We start from the raw sequence: 18080 nt of genomic DNA on the forward strand, positions 1-18080 counted from the left end.
GTGTCCTCGGCGGGCCACCACCCCCACCCCCACCTCCAGTCTCCATCCCACGGGCCCGTGTTGGCTTCCACCAGGGAAAGACCGCCCTCCTCCTCCGGGAATCAGGGGGTGAACAGCTCGGGGCAGCTGGAGGAAATCAACACCAAGGAGGTTGCGCAGAGGATCACGGCGGAGCTGAAGAGGTACAGCATCCCCCAGGCCATCTTCGCCCAGAGGGTGCTGTGCCGCTCCCAGGGAACCCTGTCGGATCTCCTGAGGAACCCCAAACCCTGGAGTAAACTTAAGTCGGGCAGGGAGACCTTCAGGAGGATGTGGAAGTGGCTGCAGGAGCCCGAGTTTCAGAGGATGTCGGCCCTCAGACTGGCAGGTAAGAAAACAACAAACCGCGGTGCCATGCTGGTGTTTTGCTTTTATCCGTGCGTCGGACAAGAAGAGGAATTCTAACCTCCTCCTCCATGAAACAATCCCAAATAATTACCCCACTGTCACTTTTTATTATTTGCTGGCTTTTTTTTGGTGTTTCTTTGTGGCTCCTTTCCTGTACAGCACCCAAATTTAGACATTTATTTAGAATCACTGGTGTTATGATTAGCATTATTGATCAATAACAGAAAGGGATCGATAGGAAATGACAAGGTCACGGGATTTCCCTCCAACAGCCCGGCCCAGCTGTAACCTAGATTTGTTTTCCTGTCCCTGCATGTTAGAGGGAAAACACTGCACTTTTACTAAACATCAGCTCATTATTTTTGCTCAAATTTATACCCACATCCAGGCATATAAAAACATAAGAAAATCGAAAGATACAAAAGGCAGCACTTTCATTTAAAAATAGTTAGAAATTCTGTATTTTGAGAAAAAAAAATGTAGTCATTATTATTTCATATAGACTAGACCAAAGTTAACTTCAGGCAATCAAGGGGTGTTTAACATGTTTATCAGAGTTACTCAGTGGCAATGCTTTTACTTTATTCAGCTGGTGAGTTAAACGCTTATTGTATTCTTATGGTGTTAGCAGGGAGAGATGTGTGAGAAAGCATTCACAGCAGGCTGAGGGGCTCAGAAGAGGATTTGTGTTTGATTGTGAGGAGCTTGAAGTGATCAGACGGCTGTGACATAAACATGAAGGTTTGTAGCATCAGTGGGTCTGGTGCCCCCTCTAGTGAGGAACCTGGTTTCTGTCCCAGCAACAAGCCTCTATTGTCTGCAGGAGACAGCAGCAGCAGGGACCCAGCAACATAAAAAGGATCCGCATGAGAGTGGACCATATTCAGTTATTAGCAATATTGCAACAATAACTTTAAATTTCTGTGGGGTTTAGTTTGCCTGTGGCAAGTTTATCAAAAGATCTGATCACATTTTATGTATTTAACAGAGGCGTTTTCAATGGCAATTTTTAATTTAGAATATAATAGAGTGGAATAGAATGCCTTTATGTCATTATGCACATGTGCAATACCTGTGCAACGAGATTGAAGCAACCCTTTTCCTGTGTCAACAAGAAGGAATAAAATATAAAATATAAGTAGTGCAAAAGAAAAGGGTGGGGTTGGGGGGGGGGAGATGAGGTGCACAATTTCCGAAACAATCAATATAATATCTATAAATAATAGATTATATATAATAAATATATATATACACATATAAATAATTCTGTAAGCCTATCATTTGAATCTCCCTTTTTAGTAATCCATTTCTGGATTACAGCAGCAGATCTTTTTTTTTTTTTTTTTAATTATATAGTTCTACACAAACACATACAAAAATTCAAAGAAACTAAACACATTCAGTAACACAAGTAATAAAAACAAAAGCCAAATTTAAAATTGTACAGGAGGAGGGCAGCTTATGCATGTAGGTGTAAAGACAGTGAAGGACATGTTGAATCACCTTATTGCAGAGGTTTCCAACTGGTCAGAAATTAGAGTTCTTGGAACCTAAGTTGATGTTGTTGCTTTTGACATTTTTTTCAAAAAAATGCTGGGTTTTAAGAAGTTAGAGAATTTTCTCAATCCTTGAAGAAACAGTCAGACAGAGACAACTATTATTTGCTCTGTCTCATGAATTTCCAAACTTTTGAATCTGTACTGTGTATGAGGTCAGGTTCCAAACACCGGATAACAATACATTTAAAGAGAGTGAGATTCGTAACAAATAGATCAGATTAGCCTTCTAGAATGACACCCTGAAGAACTGTCTTGGGATATTTTGAAATACCATGATTTTACAGGCATCACTATTATTTTCCAGTTTTATTCAGTTTGCTTCACAATCAATATTTCACTTTGCTACTGGTCATACTGGTTCAAGACGTGCTCCAGTATTCAACTCAAAAATCAGTATTCAATCCTAATTTTGGGCAAGCAGGATGCAGAACTCTGTACAATATCATATCAGGCGTCCTTTATTAGAGCATCACCATATTGTATTGCCATTTTCACACTCAACTTTATTTGACTCTGGTTGTCAGTAGCTCGCAAGTTGCAACTTAAGATCAACAAAGCTGAGCAAAGATAAGGACACAAACATAACTATTATGTACAGACAAGACATTTGATAATAGATATATGTATATAGATGAAAATTTTATTATTACTACTGAGAGAGTGTGTGGCAGTGAGACGCATGATGGAATACATAGTAAATGCAAGCCTTTTTTAAATTAAAGGGTCATTGTTAAAACAGTGCAGAGGTAATTCTGTCAAAAAATATTTTAAATTATGTAGAATTACAACTGTTCAGTAAAACACAATTACTTTTTCAATAAACTCATGGATTGAATCCTCCTTTATGGGTTGAGGAAATTCTCTTTGTTTCTCTGGCGGAAAAAAAAAACAAACCTCTTCAAAATTTAAGTGTGAAAAAATGAAAATGATCTCATTGTCATGCAGCTTAAAACAAAGCAAAAAAAAAGGTCACAGTTTACAAATAGGAGATATGTATGTATTAACTGGACAGTTATTTTCAATAGGGTTCTATCATGAAATGTGCTTCTACTGGTAGGCCTATCTAATAATAATAAAAAAACTTTTAGCATCAACCTTTTCTTCTTCTGCAGTTATTGTATATATATATATATATATATATATATATATATATACTCAAGGAATAATCCAGGTCAAAGCAGGTAAATTGAAATCAAAATACAATCCTTTAACACTGAGTCACATGGTGTGTTATTTCAATTTATATTATACCTGCATGTACTCTTTGAAATAAAGTGGTCATTAAACATATACGTCAAATATATATACATACATATATACATATATATGTCCAAACGACAACCTATACAAATGACAAATTATGAAAAAATGTACTGGTGATTTAATTTAATAGACACAACCTACTGTATGTGGCATTCACTGGGCACCATAGCTTTTCCTAAAATGTTCCTAAATTATAATTATGCCTTATTTCAAATGGCTATAATAATTCCATAATAATCTTAGAATTACCTCATTACTCGTGATGTCCGTCTATTAATAAAGTATCAAACATTTAGCTGTATCAAGATAAACCATTTAGCATTACAACAACACTAGAAACAGACTACAGATCAGAAATAATACGAAAAAATATATGTACAACAACTATGTGACAGAGAAGATGCAAGATGCTCTGTTTCAAATATTTATAGTTGTATAAATTTGGCTTATTTAGTTAATTTATAGCAAATCAATATTAGGATATTACTACTAAGCATTGAATATTAAATGTATTCCTATATATCTATATAAGGACATTTTAAATACAACCCAAATTCTATATATTAAACATCTATGAACTCATGGTGTCTTTGTTTGTATTCAGTATCAGTGATAATAATCCAATAAGTGTTTCTTTATTTCACAGAGTGAGTAAACTTCAGTGATTAAAACAGGGCCATCATTTCTGCCATATACATTATTTCTACATTATAGCCAAAACAAAACTGAAACAGGTTTTTTTGTAATACCAAAGTAATAACTTTTTGTAAACCCATTTCATTTCATTTATCATATCTCTATAATAACCCTACATTATGCATGTATGATCTCAATGCGTTTGCGATGTATTCATAGTGAGTTATGGAAATTTTATAGAATTCTAAAGTCAGGTATCTATATTTGATATTTGGTGGCTGCATTATATTCCAATGTTTGCTCGTAATATCTGTCTGGTATCCTTCTAAATTATCCTGAGATTTATTGTGCTTTATTTGTGGTGTCAATGTAATATAATATATGTATGTAATATACATACATACTATACATACAGTATATCTGTAATTTAAGGGGCTGACAGTTTTTGTTGAATAGATTCTTATAAAGAATAATTATTGCAAATAGGTGATGTTTTCTTTTACTTATTTCCAATTAATGGAGATCCAAATATCCCAGCACGGGCAGCTGATTCTCAAAACATTGATTGGAATTTTCCCTCTAATTAGCCTAGATTCGGTCATACCCTCATATTTAAAATGCGTGCACATGTTAATGTGGATGGGATTATCTGTGCAGAATTTGACTGTTATTTCATTAGGGCTTTTTAGATTTTCAGGGCTGGTATTTGACGATATATGTTGATAGGAAATACTATGAGTGACAGCTGATGGAGGGTGGAGCTGTAGGAGAGCAGGGGAGCGTTCAGGGGATCGGTGTTGCCCTGTGTGTGTAAAATGTCAGTGAGCAGATACACACCGAACAACCTCATACTCATTCTGCTGTCTGATGTCACTGCACTCGTTTGCATTCCCATTGGTAATAAAATCACTCTTTAATTTCAAATCATACCTAAAAACATTATTAGGGTTAGACATTGAGCCAATAGTTACAGTACCAGAGTTTTTGTTATAATACCACAATTATAGGCTACTTTGTCAATTCCTTACAGTAATAAATAGACAAAAGGCCTTTATGTCATTTTAAAAGACTCACATTTACATGCTGTATCTTATTAGTCACCAGTTAAAGAGTCAAGAGTCTGTTTTGTTGAGTAAAGACAGGTGCTACAACCTAGACGCTAACTGTGTTTAGCGTGGATTAGCACACAGATTGGAAATGGGGGAAACTAGCACGCTAGTCGAAGGAGGCCAAACTCCATTTATAAAAAATACCCGTGTACGTGTGGACTAGGCCTTACTTAACTTAAATTGAACCTCCAACAATTCTAACTATAGTTTACGCTATCTGATTTTCATAATATGTCTTTCTTTGAAGTTGGTTTGGTAGCTTGCTAGTCGGAAAGCTCCAGAAGCTTTTTCCATGGCTAATAGCAGCTAATAGCAGGGTAAAGTCAGAGGCTGGCCTTTGTAAAGCTTTAAATTCAGAAAGTTTTTTCTATCCTGCTTTCAGCAACAACAGATAGGAACAAAAAAATCTTTAGCCTAGCTAAACAAAACGACTGGAAAAACCCAGCTGATTACAGGAAGGATTGGTGACTAGCTAGTTAGCTAACAAAAAACAACATGCAAATCCCAGTTTGGAGTTCTTGGAGGGTTTGGATTTCTCTTTAGATGGAACAAGGCAAACAGTTTCCCATGCTTCCAGTCGTTGTGCTAAGCTAGGCTTAACATGCACTGGACCTCTGAATCATGTAAATCAGACCCCTTTGAAATTATTGTTGTGATCCCTGTTAAAGATATGTTTAGTTAAGCACAGAAATTGGAATTTCTTTCTTTCTTCCAGCTTGTCTCCGGAACTGTAATGGCCTGTGGTTCCACAGAGAATGGGTCAATATTGCTCTGTTTTTTTACGTCAGAAACATGCTAACACATCTAGTTGTGTGAAGGTACTCCTTACAGTACTCATTTTATTTGCCTTATTTTTGCCAGGCATCACATTTTGCTCATTTCATCCCTCTCTCTTCTCTCCACGGTGACTTTAAAATGACTGTATGAGCAGAGGGAGCCTCAATTCCTAGATCAACAACGCTACAAACAACCAATAGAGCTGAGGTCAAATGTCAAAGCTGCAACACTCAGACAATGGATGGAGTGAATATCCCCCTGACCCTGAGACTAGCAGAGGAGAGAGAGGAGCAGCATGCAGGGGGAAGAAAGGAATTATTTTTGGGTTCTCTTTCTTTTTCTTTTGGGTTAGATTATCCACATTTAACAAGAGGTTCTCTATTTCAGTTAAGTTCCTCTTTACTTGTGTCTCCCTAAATCTGTCTTCTTCTCTTAATGACTCTTTTGATGTAGTCCTGCATAGAGCTGAAATGATTACTTGATTGTTTGATTCGTCAATCCTCCAACAATTAAATAGCGCCTATTTTTGCTTTAAAAATGACAAACATACTCTCTTGACGTTAAGGAGTAATTGCTGTTTTCCTTTGTATTACATAATTGCATTGAATGTTTTGGGATTTTGGGCTATCGGTTAGACAAAACTAGAGCTTTAGGTAACAGTGATTGTCAATTTGAGCTATTTTTAATCCCTTTATTGACCAAGCGATTAATCAATAATCAAAATAATCAGTAGCAGCAGGCCGACTCCTTCCCCCTTGTTCCCTTTCTCTCTCATTTATCTTTGCATTGTTCCAGGTTAGAGTAATAATGTCAATACGTTAAGTTCTATTATATAAAGTAGCACTTTTAAAAACAAAAATTACAGAGTTCTTTGTATGAAGGATATTATTGGTCATAATTAAAAGGAAATTGATGAGTTAAAAGTTAAGTCAAAATGTTAAATTGTAAATGTGAAAATGTAAAATGACAATGAAAAAAGTGAAATAAAAACTATTGTTTGTACAACAATTTTTTTTTTAGCATTTGCACTTTACTATTTGGCAGATGTTAAATTGAATTATGACCCAAAATATCCTCCATAGGACCATGATAAAGCATTTAGCATCACAGAGGCTGTGGTATTGTCAACCACTGCAGACAGGAGTATAAGGAAGTAATCTATAGCCGTAATCTATGGCATTAGAGTACTAATATTATTGGTAATATTGTACTCTTGTAAAAGTACAAATGTAAAAGGATACTTAAATAAAATTCAGTTAAAATGTGCATTAAATGTCCACATATACACAGGTAGGACAACACCAGCACCGAGACCCCTCATACAATAGATTCCATTTCTATAGAAGGCTCCGTGTAGCCTGCATACAACTGATTAATAATTATAAACATACAGCCACCTTCCTCAATATAACTGTACCAAACTTAATACATAACTTAGAATTAACCGGAAAAAGATAACTTCATAACTCAGACAATTAAACAAAAATAACTCTTTAAGTATTACATATGGGTGTAATGTTTGGGTGATTTCTGCCAGCCAAAGGCTACACTATTGAACACTCCCTTTTACATTACATTTTACATTTCAAGCTCAAAGTGGCTGTTTGTCAGGTAAAGTGGTACCTGGAAATACTTTTAGCCATGTAGTCTAAGTCTAGTATTGCCAAAGCAGGTTTGTTTACAAAGTGTAGAAATTCAGAATTTCAAAGAAAAAGACAACAAATGTTATGCAAAGTACTGGACAGTATACTTTGATAAAAGAAACACTAATCCGTCAAAATGTCTCTCTGGAGCCTTTCCTCTGTGCCTCCTTCTCCTCTTCTTCATTTTAAATCTATTTCTTTCTCTCGCCATCTCTCTCCTCCCTTGAACCTCTCTCTTTCTCTCTTTTGGGGGGAGGTATTATGTGATCGTCAAGGGAATAGAACACAAGAGCAGAGGCAGCAGCGGCCCAATGAATTATTGATGGGAATCTCGGCGTGACCTGCCTCGGTCTGCTCACTTCACTTCTTCTTCACCTCGCAGCCGGGTTAACCAGGCAAAATGGAGGGAGGGAAGGAGAAGGAGAGAGAGAGAGAGAGAGGAGGAGGAGGAGGAGTCCATTGTTTGGTTGGAGGATGCTGCCTAACTGTGACTCCAAGTGAATTATGGATGAAAAGACAACAATCAGTGTTAGAATAGAATAGCTCATATAAAAGCTTGTGTCATGGAAAAGGAGCCATGGTCAGCACAAATTAAAAAACACAGGGGAAGTACTCTAATAGTTCACATGGTTAAGTCGGTATTATGTACATTTCCACAGCACTATAGTAACTCCATCAGTACACCAACAGAGTCATGTAGTACTTATTACAATCCTGCTTTCAGAATCTTTTTTTAACACCATACTGTCATTTACGTTCATTTGAAACGCTTCTACTTACTCGTTTTTTCCATCGCAATCGTCAATGAAAATCAATGCTCACTACATATGTTTCACATTAAAAGCCTACCAGACAGGGACTATGCTCTTTGACATGCTGAAAGGCTTTTCCTCGTAATGAAGGGACATTTTTAACAGCTCCTGGACAACAGTGGGAGCTCTATGGCACAGAGAAAAAAGATATATCAGAGTTTGGATACACACAATACTTATTGGAGTGATCACTTCATTCGTGGTTCTTTACATGGGGATTGTTTACCAGGGAATATCCCCAGACTTATCCTACTGTATAATGTCTTTTGTGTTACAGAACAGACTGAAAGGAGTCCACTTACAGTTAAATTGTGCTGAAAATCTGAATGACTGAACCTAAATATTTTCCATTTTACGCATCCTGCTGTAAGCCGACACAGTGCATTATTTATGAGCCGGACCCTGCTTTATGACACAGATTACCAGCAGTTACTGTGTGTGTGTGCGTGGGCGTGTGCATGTACATGTGCATGGGTGTGTGCGTGTGTGTGTGATTTTGGCTTTACAGTTTCAGACATTTTATGTCTGTTTTCAGGGTTTCTGTTCTGACCTCCATATTCACAGGCCCATATTGATCTGTAATAATGGATTTCAGGCTGCTGAGAGGAGACTTTTTGATGTTTGTTTGCTTGTCAGCATGAGATGATTTGATAGACATTGTTATCTCTGTCCTATCCTGTTGATTGCAGTTTTGGAGTTGGGAAACTGAGACGTGACAAAGTCTGTTTACAGGTGCTGGGGAGTACTACTACATATGGGAAAAAAGTTGCATGAAGACGTTTGTGGGTCCAGAGAGAGCTGTAAAAAGTCTGATGAAGTCACTTGAGTCAGCGTCGGTTGGAGATGAATAAGTGAGCTTACCAGACCCGCGTGGTCTGCTGCTCAATCTCGGAACCGAGACAATCAGCTGTCGGTCTGACAGTCCTGTCTGATTTAGCATTCGGGGGCAACAGAAAATGTTTTGTGTGTTTCGGTGAAGCCAGTGTATATCCGTGACAAGATTTCCTCTTTCGTGCGCTGGTCACTGTTGACAGTCTGATTAGCAACTTGAGATGCAAAAATGGTGTTAAAGTTGAAAGACAATGCTTATGACCGGATTGTTTCTCTGAATATAAATGGAATATAAAGTCAGATACATTTTTTAAAAGGTAAAAAAAAGCTAAATCATAGTCAGACAATAGCCATTGGGAGATTGCATTTTTAGCCAAGGTGCTCTGCTTCTTTTGCTTTCTACACTGACTGTTTACTTGCATACAACCAAAGCCTGCTCACACATGATTGGTCAATACTATTTGGACTACAAATGCGCAACAAATGGAAAAATCCTGTCTGTTTGCCTACAGATTAATTCATATGCAGATAATCCGTGTAAACGCAAAGGCCTGAGATCAGATGTTATTATCTAAATAACGTTTTCAAATACAGATTGCAGGTTAATACCAGGAGGACACAAGGTTCTGAAGTGACGCCTGCAACACAGTCCAAGTTTTTGCCTCCACATGTATGTCATTTACTGTATGTAGACTATAGAGACTCCTACTGCATCATATTCCTTCAGCAAATGCTCCAAGCTCTTTATCAAATCTGTAAACTCCAAACATCAGCCTCTTTACAACCTTCACTGTAGCTCCCAATAACAAAATCAGAGGAATAGCTTAGTGATTTTTGGTTAAGTCTGTCCACATCAATTATGGTGCCCCGGCGGTGTTGGAGAGGTAGAAGTGTTGCTGGGGCCAACTGAGCGGCTCGGGTTCAGAGGAGAAAATGGTCCTGTCGCCGCTTTATTACGCCGGTCAAATCAAACGTGACACCTGGACTCTGAGCTCATCGAAGCAGAGCGCACAGAGAATACACACCACACAATCAGTAAGAGCCACTTACACACACACACACTTGCAAGGGAGGACAGGAACTCAACTCTGAATCACGCTTAAAGAACCATATATTTCAGTATTTTCACATCACTTATCCAATGCATTTGAAAGAAGTGCATTAGTGGTAATATCTCAACAATGGTAGTGTTAAAAACCCATCTTTCTTAAAGACTATATTTCCCATCAGTCCTGTTGTTAATAATATACTAGTGTTTGAGTAATGTTCACTAAAAACTACAGTGCATCCAAGACAAAATGTCAACAGTCAACTCAACTTTTAAAAGAACAGACACTACATCCGTTTTTACATATAAACTCCAGACAATGTCCGACAAATCAGGCCCTGGCATTGTCCAAAGTTGCCCTTTCTCACATGTAGCCCAGGAGAATGGAAGGCTCAGATGTAAATGGACTGCATTCAAACGCGTGCAGCACGCATGAAACGGATTATTATGTATGGCGTCGGTTCATAATTTGGTAATAAATAACTGAATCTCTTGCCGTTTCTTGATTTTGTCTGACTATTTTGGCGCTGTCCACTACAAACAGAAGTTCCGGAATCTTGTTGTGTCTTCAGTTAAACATTTTCCTTAACGTCTTCGTGTAAATCACCCTCCTTCCATACCCTTGGATGTTTGATGTCTGGTTGACAGAAACGTCATCATTAGCTTTGAATTCTACCACTTTGGAGATAACACAGACTTATGGAGCTGATTTGGACATTTAGGGTTTTACTAATCTCGCCACAGCGCTGGGGAGAAGGGCCTGGCGAGTCCACAGCAACCTAACGTACTCTAGTTTATTGGTATTTCTTTAAACCAGTCACAATTGTCTTGGGCAGTGCTAAGCATAGCCCCAGTGCAACTGCAAAATAGCCTGGGGAAGGAACTTCTTTTGGTGGAACGTGAAAGTTCAAAGGTTGTTTTAGTCGTGAAACATAAAACCAAATTCCTCCAGAATCCACCGGAGTTTAAAACTACACAAAGACAGCGGAACTTAACGGGACTTCTGAAAACAAACATCCAAAAAGAGTGACATCCGGCCAAATTTGGCAGATGGAGAGGAATCCCGGATATGGAACTTCACAGATGTAGACTAGGTTCTCCATACAGCTCCACCTGGCAATGTCTAATTTCAGGTTTGCAGTGCATATCTATCAAAATAAGAAGACACACTAAAATCCGTAACTAGCTGCATCTTGATTGGTTGACTAATGGTTGGTTGTGGATGATTGGTTGCCCTTTCTCATATGAGCCAACCGATTGTTATTGCTTCTTGTGTTTGTTTGAACTCTTTAACAAAAAAACTCAATCCACTATATATTTAGTCATGGTGTCAGGTCCAATTAATACGATAAAACTTGATGCCAGTATAAACTGAATTTCATTTTGCGTTCCCAAGTAGCATCGCTCAAAAATAGAAAAAAAGTACACACAGAGTTAGACAATTATAACATAGTACAAAGATAAAAAACACATCAACAGCCATGACAAAGAAACATGTTTCATGATATCCTCAGATCCAGAGTGTAATTGGCAGCACACTAATTCTTGTTTAGCAACAGGACAGACTGATGTCTTTTGTAAGAGTTGGCACACGACGCGGTTCACAGCAGAGTAGTGCCCCTGAAGACTACCTTCAATTCATAGTTCAATACTGGAAACTTGAGGCAATTTTAGTGGGACCTTACCTAGAATGGAGGTGGACAAGAACGGCCTTGGTTAGGTCGTGCTGGGTTTAGAAGGAACGTATAGAGCAGAGGCTGATTGTTTTATAATATGTCTCAAATATTACGTGGGATTCATTTGTCAATGTTTATGTTGACTTGCCACTTTCGTCGTTTTTGGTTCTGCTCAACGCCCTGCTACGCCCTGCACTGCTACAGTTCTTGCTTCTAGTCACAGCTCTGTTATCTTTATTGTTACTAAAAGTGCCACGGTGCATCATGCCAACTGCTGTAATTATTGGGAATTACATTTCTGTATATTCGTATGTGTGTCTCTGTGTCCCAACTGGCACCAGACAGACAGAACCAGGCCCACCAAAGCCCTTTTTCTAATTTTTTATTTTTTTTAATTCTTAGGTATGTGTGATATATGTGTGTATATGGGTTTGTTGTGTTATGGTTGTCTTGCTGCTGGATGCCTAAAATTTACTTCGGGATAAACAAATTATCTATCTATCTATCTATCTATCTATCTATCTATCTATCTATCTATCTATCTATCTATCTATCTATCTATCTATCTATCTATCTCTCTTGTTTCTTTCCTCACACTGTCGCTCCGTCCCTCAGCTTCATTAGTATTGGTGTCACGGCGCTGCTGAATAACTGTGTCCGGAGGCGTGATGACTGACGCCAGACGGGACCGAGCCATCAGGCAGCACGCAGGCTTCGTGGTGAAGCTGCCTTCTGACCTTGGGTCTGGAAAAGAATCCGCTATTTACCTTTAGGGATGACAAACAAACAAATCCATCCAGAAATAATTACATCGGAATTCTATTTTAATGATTAGGATTACTGTACTGGTTAAATGTTGATACATATAATCAGTATTAAATAAAACAATTCAAATCAATACATTTATAGTCAACTATGCATTTATATTAATGGAAACAAGTAATATTCAATTGGAGATGGAAAGACACTATAAATGTAATACATGTAATAATGTAATAATAATATCAATACTAAAAAATAATAAAAACCATAACCAGTAAATCAATAAGATTTAATATAATGTCACTATATAAAAAATTAATGTAGATATGATTTCAGATGGTAAAAACTATCAATAAGGTTTAAATAATGTCTACATATACATACAGTGTATATATATAGAATATATGTGTATATATAGTATATAGTATAGAGCAGTATATTATGTTATATATTACTATAATTATATATATATATATATATATATATATGCATGCTGTAAATACTGTAAACAGTATATATATAGTATAGATATATATATTGTATATATATATAAAAAGAGATGAATAGATATAGATAATAGATTCCATTTAAAGAATGGTAATATCCTATGAAGATGAAAATAAAGAAATGAATAATAAAAGGAAGTTGGGTCTTTGTAAATTACAGAGTGTGGTCTAGACCTACTCTATTTGTGACATAACTGTTGTAATAATGTGATACTATAAATAAAATTGAACAGAAACATCTATCTATAATTGTTATTATTACTATTAGTAGTATTGCTGTTATTGTTGTTTTTACTTACCAACAACAATATAAAAAGAAAAACTATCATTTCAATTCAGTTTTATTTATAGTGTCCAATCGTATAATATCTAAGGACACTTTACAGATAGATTTGGTCTGGACCACACTCTATAATTTTACAGAGACCCATCCCCCCCCCCCAGAGCATTATTATATATTATGACAACAATTATATACTTTTATCTAGTCTGTTATTTTCTGTTTTTGCTGCTACAGCTGACACTTCTCTGTACGTAAATGTGCTGATGTGTATCTATAACCGATCAATACTGATGGTCAGATACTGAAAGCGAACACAAACAAGGAAGTAGACGCACATTGTGTTTGTTGTCCTTCCTGCCCTGTATCTGCTCACCTTGTTGTTTTCTGTAATTTTGGTCTTTCTCTCTCAGTCTGGGAGTCAGTATGTCTGTGTGTGTGTGTGTGTGTGTGTTTTTGGGCTCCACCGTGCGTGTGTGTGTGTGGATGATGTGGATCGATGGCTGTAATCCCGAGCAGATTAAAAGAGCATTAATACTGGCAACGATAACGTAAACGCTGCGGACCCAGATCTCCATTGATCTGCAGGAACCTGATCCAGACCAGTTCCTGGAAGGGGTGGGGGGGTTAGACAGAGCGGTGGGGAGAGAGAGACATTGTACAGCAGGGAGAAAGAGAGAGACTGAGAGACTAGCAGTGTCTGAATGGCTCATGAGGATGATAATTATAACATATACACTTTAATTTGCAATGTTACATGCAAATGAATAATAAAGGAGGTTGTTATCGGATATTTTTGCAAAATCCTGAGTTTCTCTATACAAATATCTGCACTAGTACTAGGTAGTAGGACCAAAAGTTGATATCACAGTATTTTCTTTCTTTTGCTTGACTGGGCCATTTACTGTCAGTATTCAGTAGTCAGTAGAATATAAAAAGAGACATTTTATTCTCATCATATTTACCAGAGATGGCAAAAGTACTCACTGCCCATACTCAAGTAGAAGTACAGATAATTGTGTTAAAAAAAACTTTGGTAAAAGTAGAAGTACTGATTTAACTTCTTTACTCAAGTAAAAGTAACAAAGTACAGGCTTAGAAATTTACTTAAAGTATAAAAGTAAAAGTAGCCTTATGAGGGACAAAGCTACCTGGACCAGACAGATGTTACTAGAGAGACGCTGAGAAACTACAGTGGACATGGAAAAAAGGCTCTTTATTCTTCATTCTTCATTCTTTATATGCCATTGCCTACATTTTAAATGGCCGTCTGCCAATAGGCCTAAAACATATAGCCTATTTATATTGACAGAGACTGGGACCCCAGGTTAATCAGATTCTGACAGAGAAGCAAGATATGAATTCAAGAGGGATTTTGTTAGAAGTCTGTGTTTGTTCCCATCCAATTAGAATAAATTTGTTATTGGCAACTCCAGTGAAATTATTTTAAATTTAGTGAGGACTAGATGAGGACTGGACAGGACTCTGCTATGGCTGTGTGTGTGTGGTAATAAAAGAAATAAAGAACATTGTAAAGGCTTCCATACACAATGCATAGGGATCATATATGCTAGTAAATAATAACAATAAACCCACTATTAATCACATTATCTTACTGAGCAAGGACGTTCAACAATCGCCATTATATTGAATCAACAGCCAGGTGTAACCTAGGTAACAAGTGTAACCTAGCTAACAGGTGTAACCTGAAGAAGACTTACAAATTTCAGACAGGTTACCCACGTCACATCTACGTCTTCAAGCTCAGTTGGAGGCTGCGTAGTAATGCTCAGCATCACCGGAAAAGAGCTTCTAATGGACTTCACTGGTCTCCGTCCAGAGCAACAGGATCTGTTGGTCCATTTCTTTAACTGTCTATTGTGTTCAGAAGTGCAACATTGTCAAGCAGCGCAGCGTAGCGTTCCAAACGTTGTGTAATCAAATACCACGGTTTGGCAGTATATAAAAAATTCCTATCATAACGAAAATATATTTTTCAAGTAAAAATATTTTTTTCGTGTTGTGACATTGGTAAAGATGTTCATTTTGCATGTGTTTTGTCACTTTGCACGTGTACGTTGAGCTTTTAGAGCCACCGTACCAATCAGGTTATTGATGTGCGTGGCTGTGCATTGTTGCAAAGCAGCGGCATCCCTGCAAGCCTTGTGATATGTTCACTGGAGTTTATTAGAGAGACAAATTTGTAACATCATCTACTGTCTCATAACCGTTTGCAGACCATGCTGCGTCTCTAGCAAGTGCAGTGTAGCTAATGTTTTGGACTCTCCAGCATGAATTAACGTGTTCAAGTTGAACTTGATAGAAAAGATTTGTCTCATCTCTGGACATCGCTGCTGATTGTGGTGATTCCATTGTAATTAACTGACTTCCATGCACACATGTTGCCTTTTTAAATTCTGATAGGAGTTCCACAGATGTGTTAATAGTGGCAAGATTTTGGATTTACATGCGGAAAGCTTTGTAATCATTTTTTACCTCTGGATTTATTTGTTAGACTCCTGGATTATTTTTCTTTTTTTCCTTGGGATGATCTTTGGGTTTCTTTATCTCACCTGCGCACATTGTATTTCTTTTGTTGACCTTTTACCTTATCATTTGACCTGTTTGTGCTGACTGAGTCCAAACCAAAGCATGACCTAGAAAACGAAGCACTTTTTTGATGATCAAATTGTTCTTATTTCTCTCTCTTGCTCACCTGGTGCAGATTTGGTGGTAAAAGCATTAAAAGCCGCCAGTGCGATGTGTATCAGACAGATGGGTTAGAAGGGAATCCTCCTCTATTTGATTGTGCCACATAACTGGATTCATTAAGCTGAATCTGTCTGTTATTGGATTATGTTTCATATTGGATGGATGGCATCCAATTGTAGATATTAAGGCCTTTAATGGAGACAGGTTTGGCTGAACAGAGCAGGCAGAAACATGTCGAAAAAATGAAAGAAAAGAAAGAGAAAGTAAAGATAGAAATGAATAATACCAGCACATAGAACAGAAAAAGTAAAACCTAATAAGTGATAAAATAAAATAATTAAAACAATAAAACTGGGTAGGAAGAATTGGCAAAAAAGAGAACAATGTATGGCCAAAAGTATATGGACACTCAATCTTTTATCTCTGAGCTGCTTTTTATCTTTCAGAGCAGGAAACCGGATAATCTCGTATTGCATGCCATTCATCGCTTGAAGACAAACACAGCGGTGAGCGGTTTGCCAGGATGTCCGTGTATATCACTGCCCAACCTCTCCTTTGATCAATCACCGATTACAATACAATGTATTGATCTGAGAATATTATCTTTCTGCCTGTGTTTGTTCTCTGTTGGAGCTGTGTGCTGTGAGTCCGAGCTGCAATGGCCCTCAGGCTGCCAAAAAACATTACTGATAAGAAAAGGTACTGAGAGGCTGGTTAACTCATCATCTATTAGTCAGTGTCAGTGTGTGTGTGTTTGATGTCCAAACAGAGCTTTCCTCTGACATCCCCACTGTCAACATTTAGCAGGTTAAAGTTTAGTGAATGTTTTCCCTGAAGGAGAGAAATTCACTTTCAACACCAAACTTTTATTGCACTTTAAAACATTCATTGTTGCTGCGTTTCACTTTTATTTCTATTTGAGACAACCACATTGGAGTTTTGGCACTATAGTTCCCAAAATGCTTTGTTTGATGCAAATAAGAAGTTTAATTTTGCCACGGAGTCGGAAGCTGGTTCTAAAATGGCTATTTGTTACACTGTGCTCTATTTTTACCCTTTCTTTACCATTGTATTTAAACCTGCAATAACTGATGTGTTGTCTGCATGAGGGCAGCAGAAATGAGCTATGGACCCAACGCTGACATGTCATCACTTTATGAGTTGAACCTATTAGCAAACACTTGAACATAGCCTACACATTCCAGGAGAGATGGAGACACATTAGCATTTTGTTGGTGTTCGTGTAAACCTGATAAATGTGATTCTAATTTTCACTGTTTTTGCTCTGTTTTTGGTCTCTACCAACTCCTGAGGGAAATAGCTGGCTCTTTAGCTGCTAAATGCTCCACTATGTCTGTCTGCTCTTTGGTGCTGGGCAGGAAGTGTGGGCTACAATGGGTTTTTAGAGATTTGTTGCTGAAAACTGCTGTAGCCAAAAACAATGCTGATGAAAAGCGGTGAGAGTGAACTAAACCGTATAGTTGCAGGCCAGAAAAGCAAAACAATAAGCTGAAAGATGCAAAAAAGCTTCATTGAGCTGAGGGGAGCTGCAGAGTTGGGTGCTAAAATATCTACGGGGTTGTAACTACGAGCAACCTCCTTTATGCACAAGCAATCATGTGATCTAAAAAAGAAATGATTGTATGAGCTTTAAGTGTCCCAATTCGAGGTGTATGTTGCACTCAACATTTCCCGCAAAGGCTTGGGAAAATGTCATGGAAACTAGAGCTATGATTGGGCCCAAAACATCAGGGCTGACCCTACATTACCCCCATAGTTTCTGTCCTAGCCCAACCCGAGCCCGAACCACGGCAGCAGTTATGAGCCTGATGCCAAATAAAACTTTCATTTTTTTTTAAATATGAACACATTTATTACAAGATGAAGTCAAAAGGTATTTTCAGTGTGATAACAGAAATTTGTGACATGATCTCTGATCAAAGTGAAGTTATTGTACAACAACGGCCACCACCAAAATAATAGTTATGTTCAAAGTATTCATATTCCCTCTGAAAATAAAAAAGCAACTGTTTAGTCAGCCCACTAACTTGAGCTAATGTTAACTTTGTAGGGCTCATA

The 18080-nt window shown here is 37.6% G+C and overlaps 1 protein-coding gene across 2 annotated transcripts in view; it reads left to right on the forward strand.

Annotated features, from left to right (window-relative positions):
* The window catches only part of onecut2 (one cut homeobox 2), a 53413-nt gene that overhangs the window by 1362 nt on the left and 33971 nt on the right, over nucleotides 1-18080 (forward strand). For both annotated transcript variants that reach the window (XM_032538816.1, XM_032538817.1), the window contains exon 1: nucleotides 1-367. This exon is cut by the window's left edge and continues 1362 nt beyond it. In XM_032538816.1, coding sequence (XP_032394707.1) covers nucleotides 1-367 — 367 coding nt within the window. The remainder of the gene's footprint in view (nucleotides 368-18080) is intronic.

The sequence above is a fragment of the Etheostoma spectabile genome, chromosome 16 (assembly GCF_008692095.1).
Source record: "Etheostoma spectabile isolate EspeVRDwgs_2016 chromosome 16, UIUC_Espe_1.0, whole genome shotgun sequence".
NCBI classification, from domain to species: domain Eukaryota; kingdom Metazoa; phylum Chordata; class Actinopteri; order Perciformes; family Percidae; genus Etheostoma; species Etheostoma spectabile.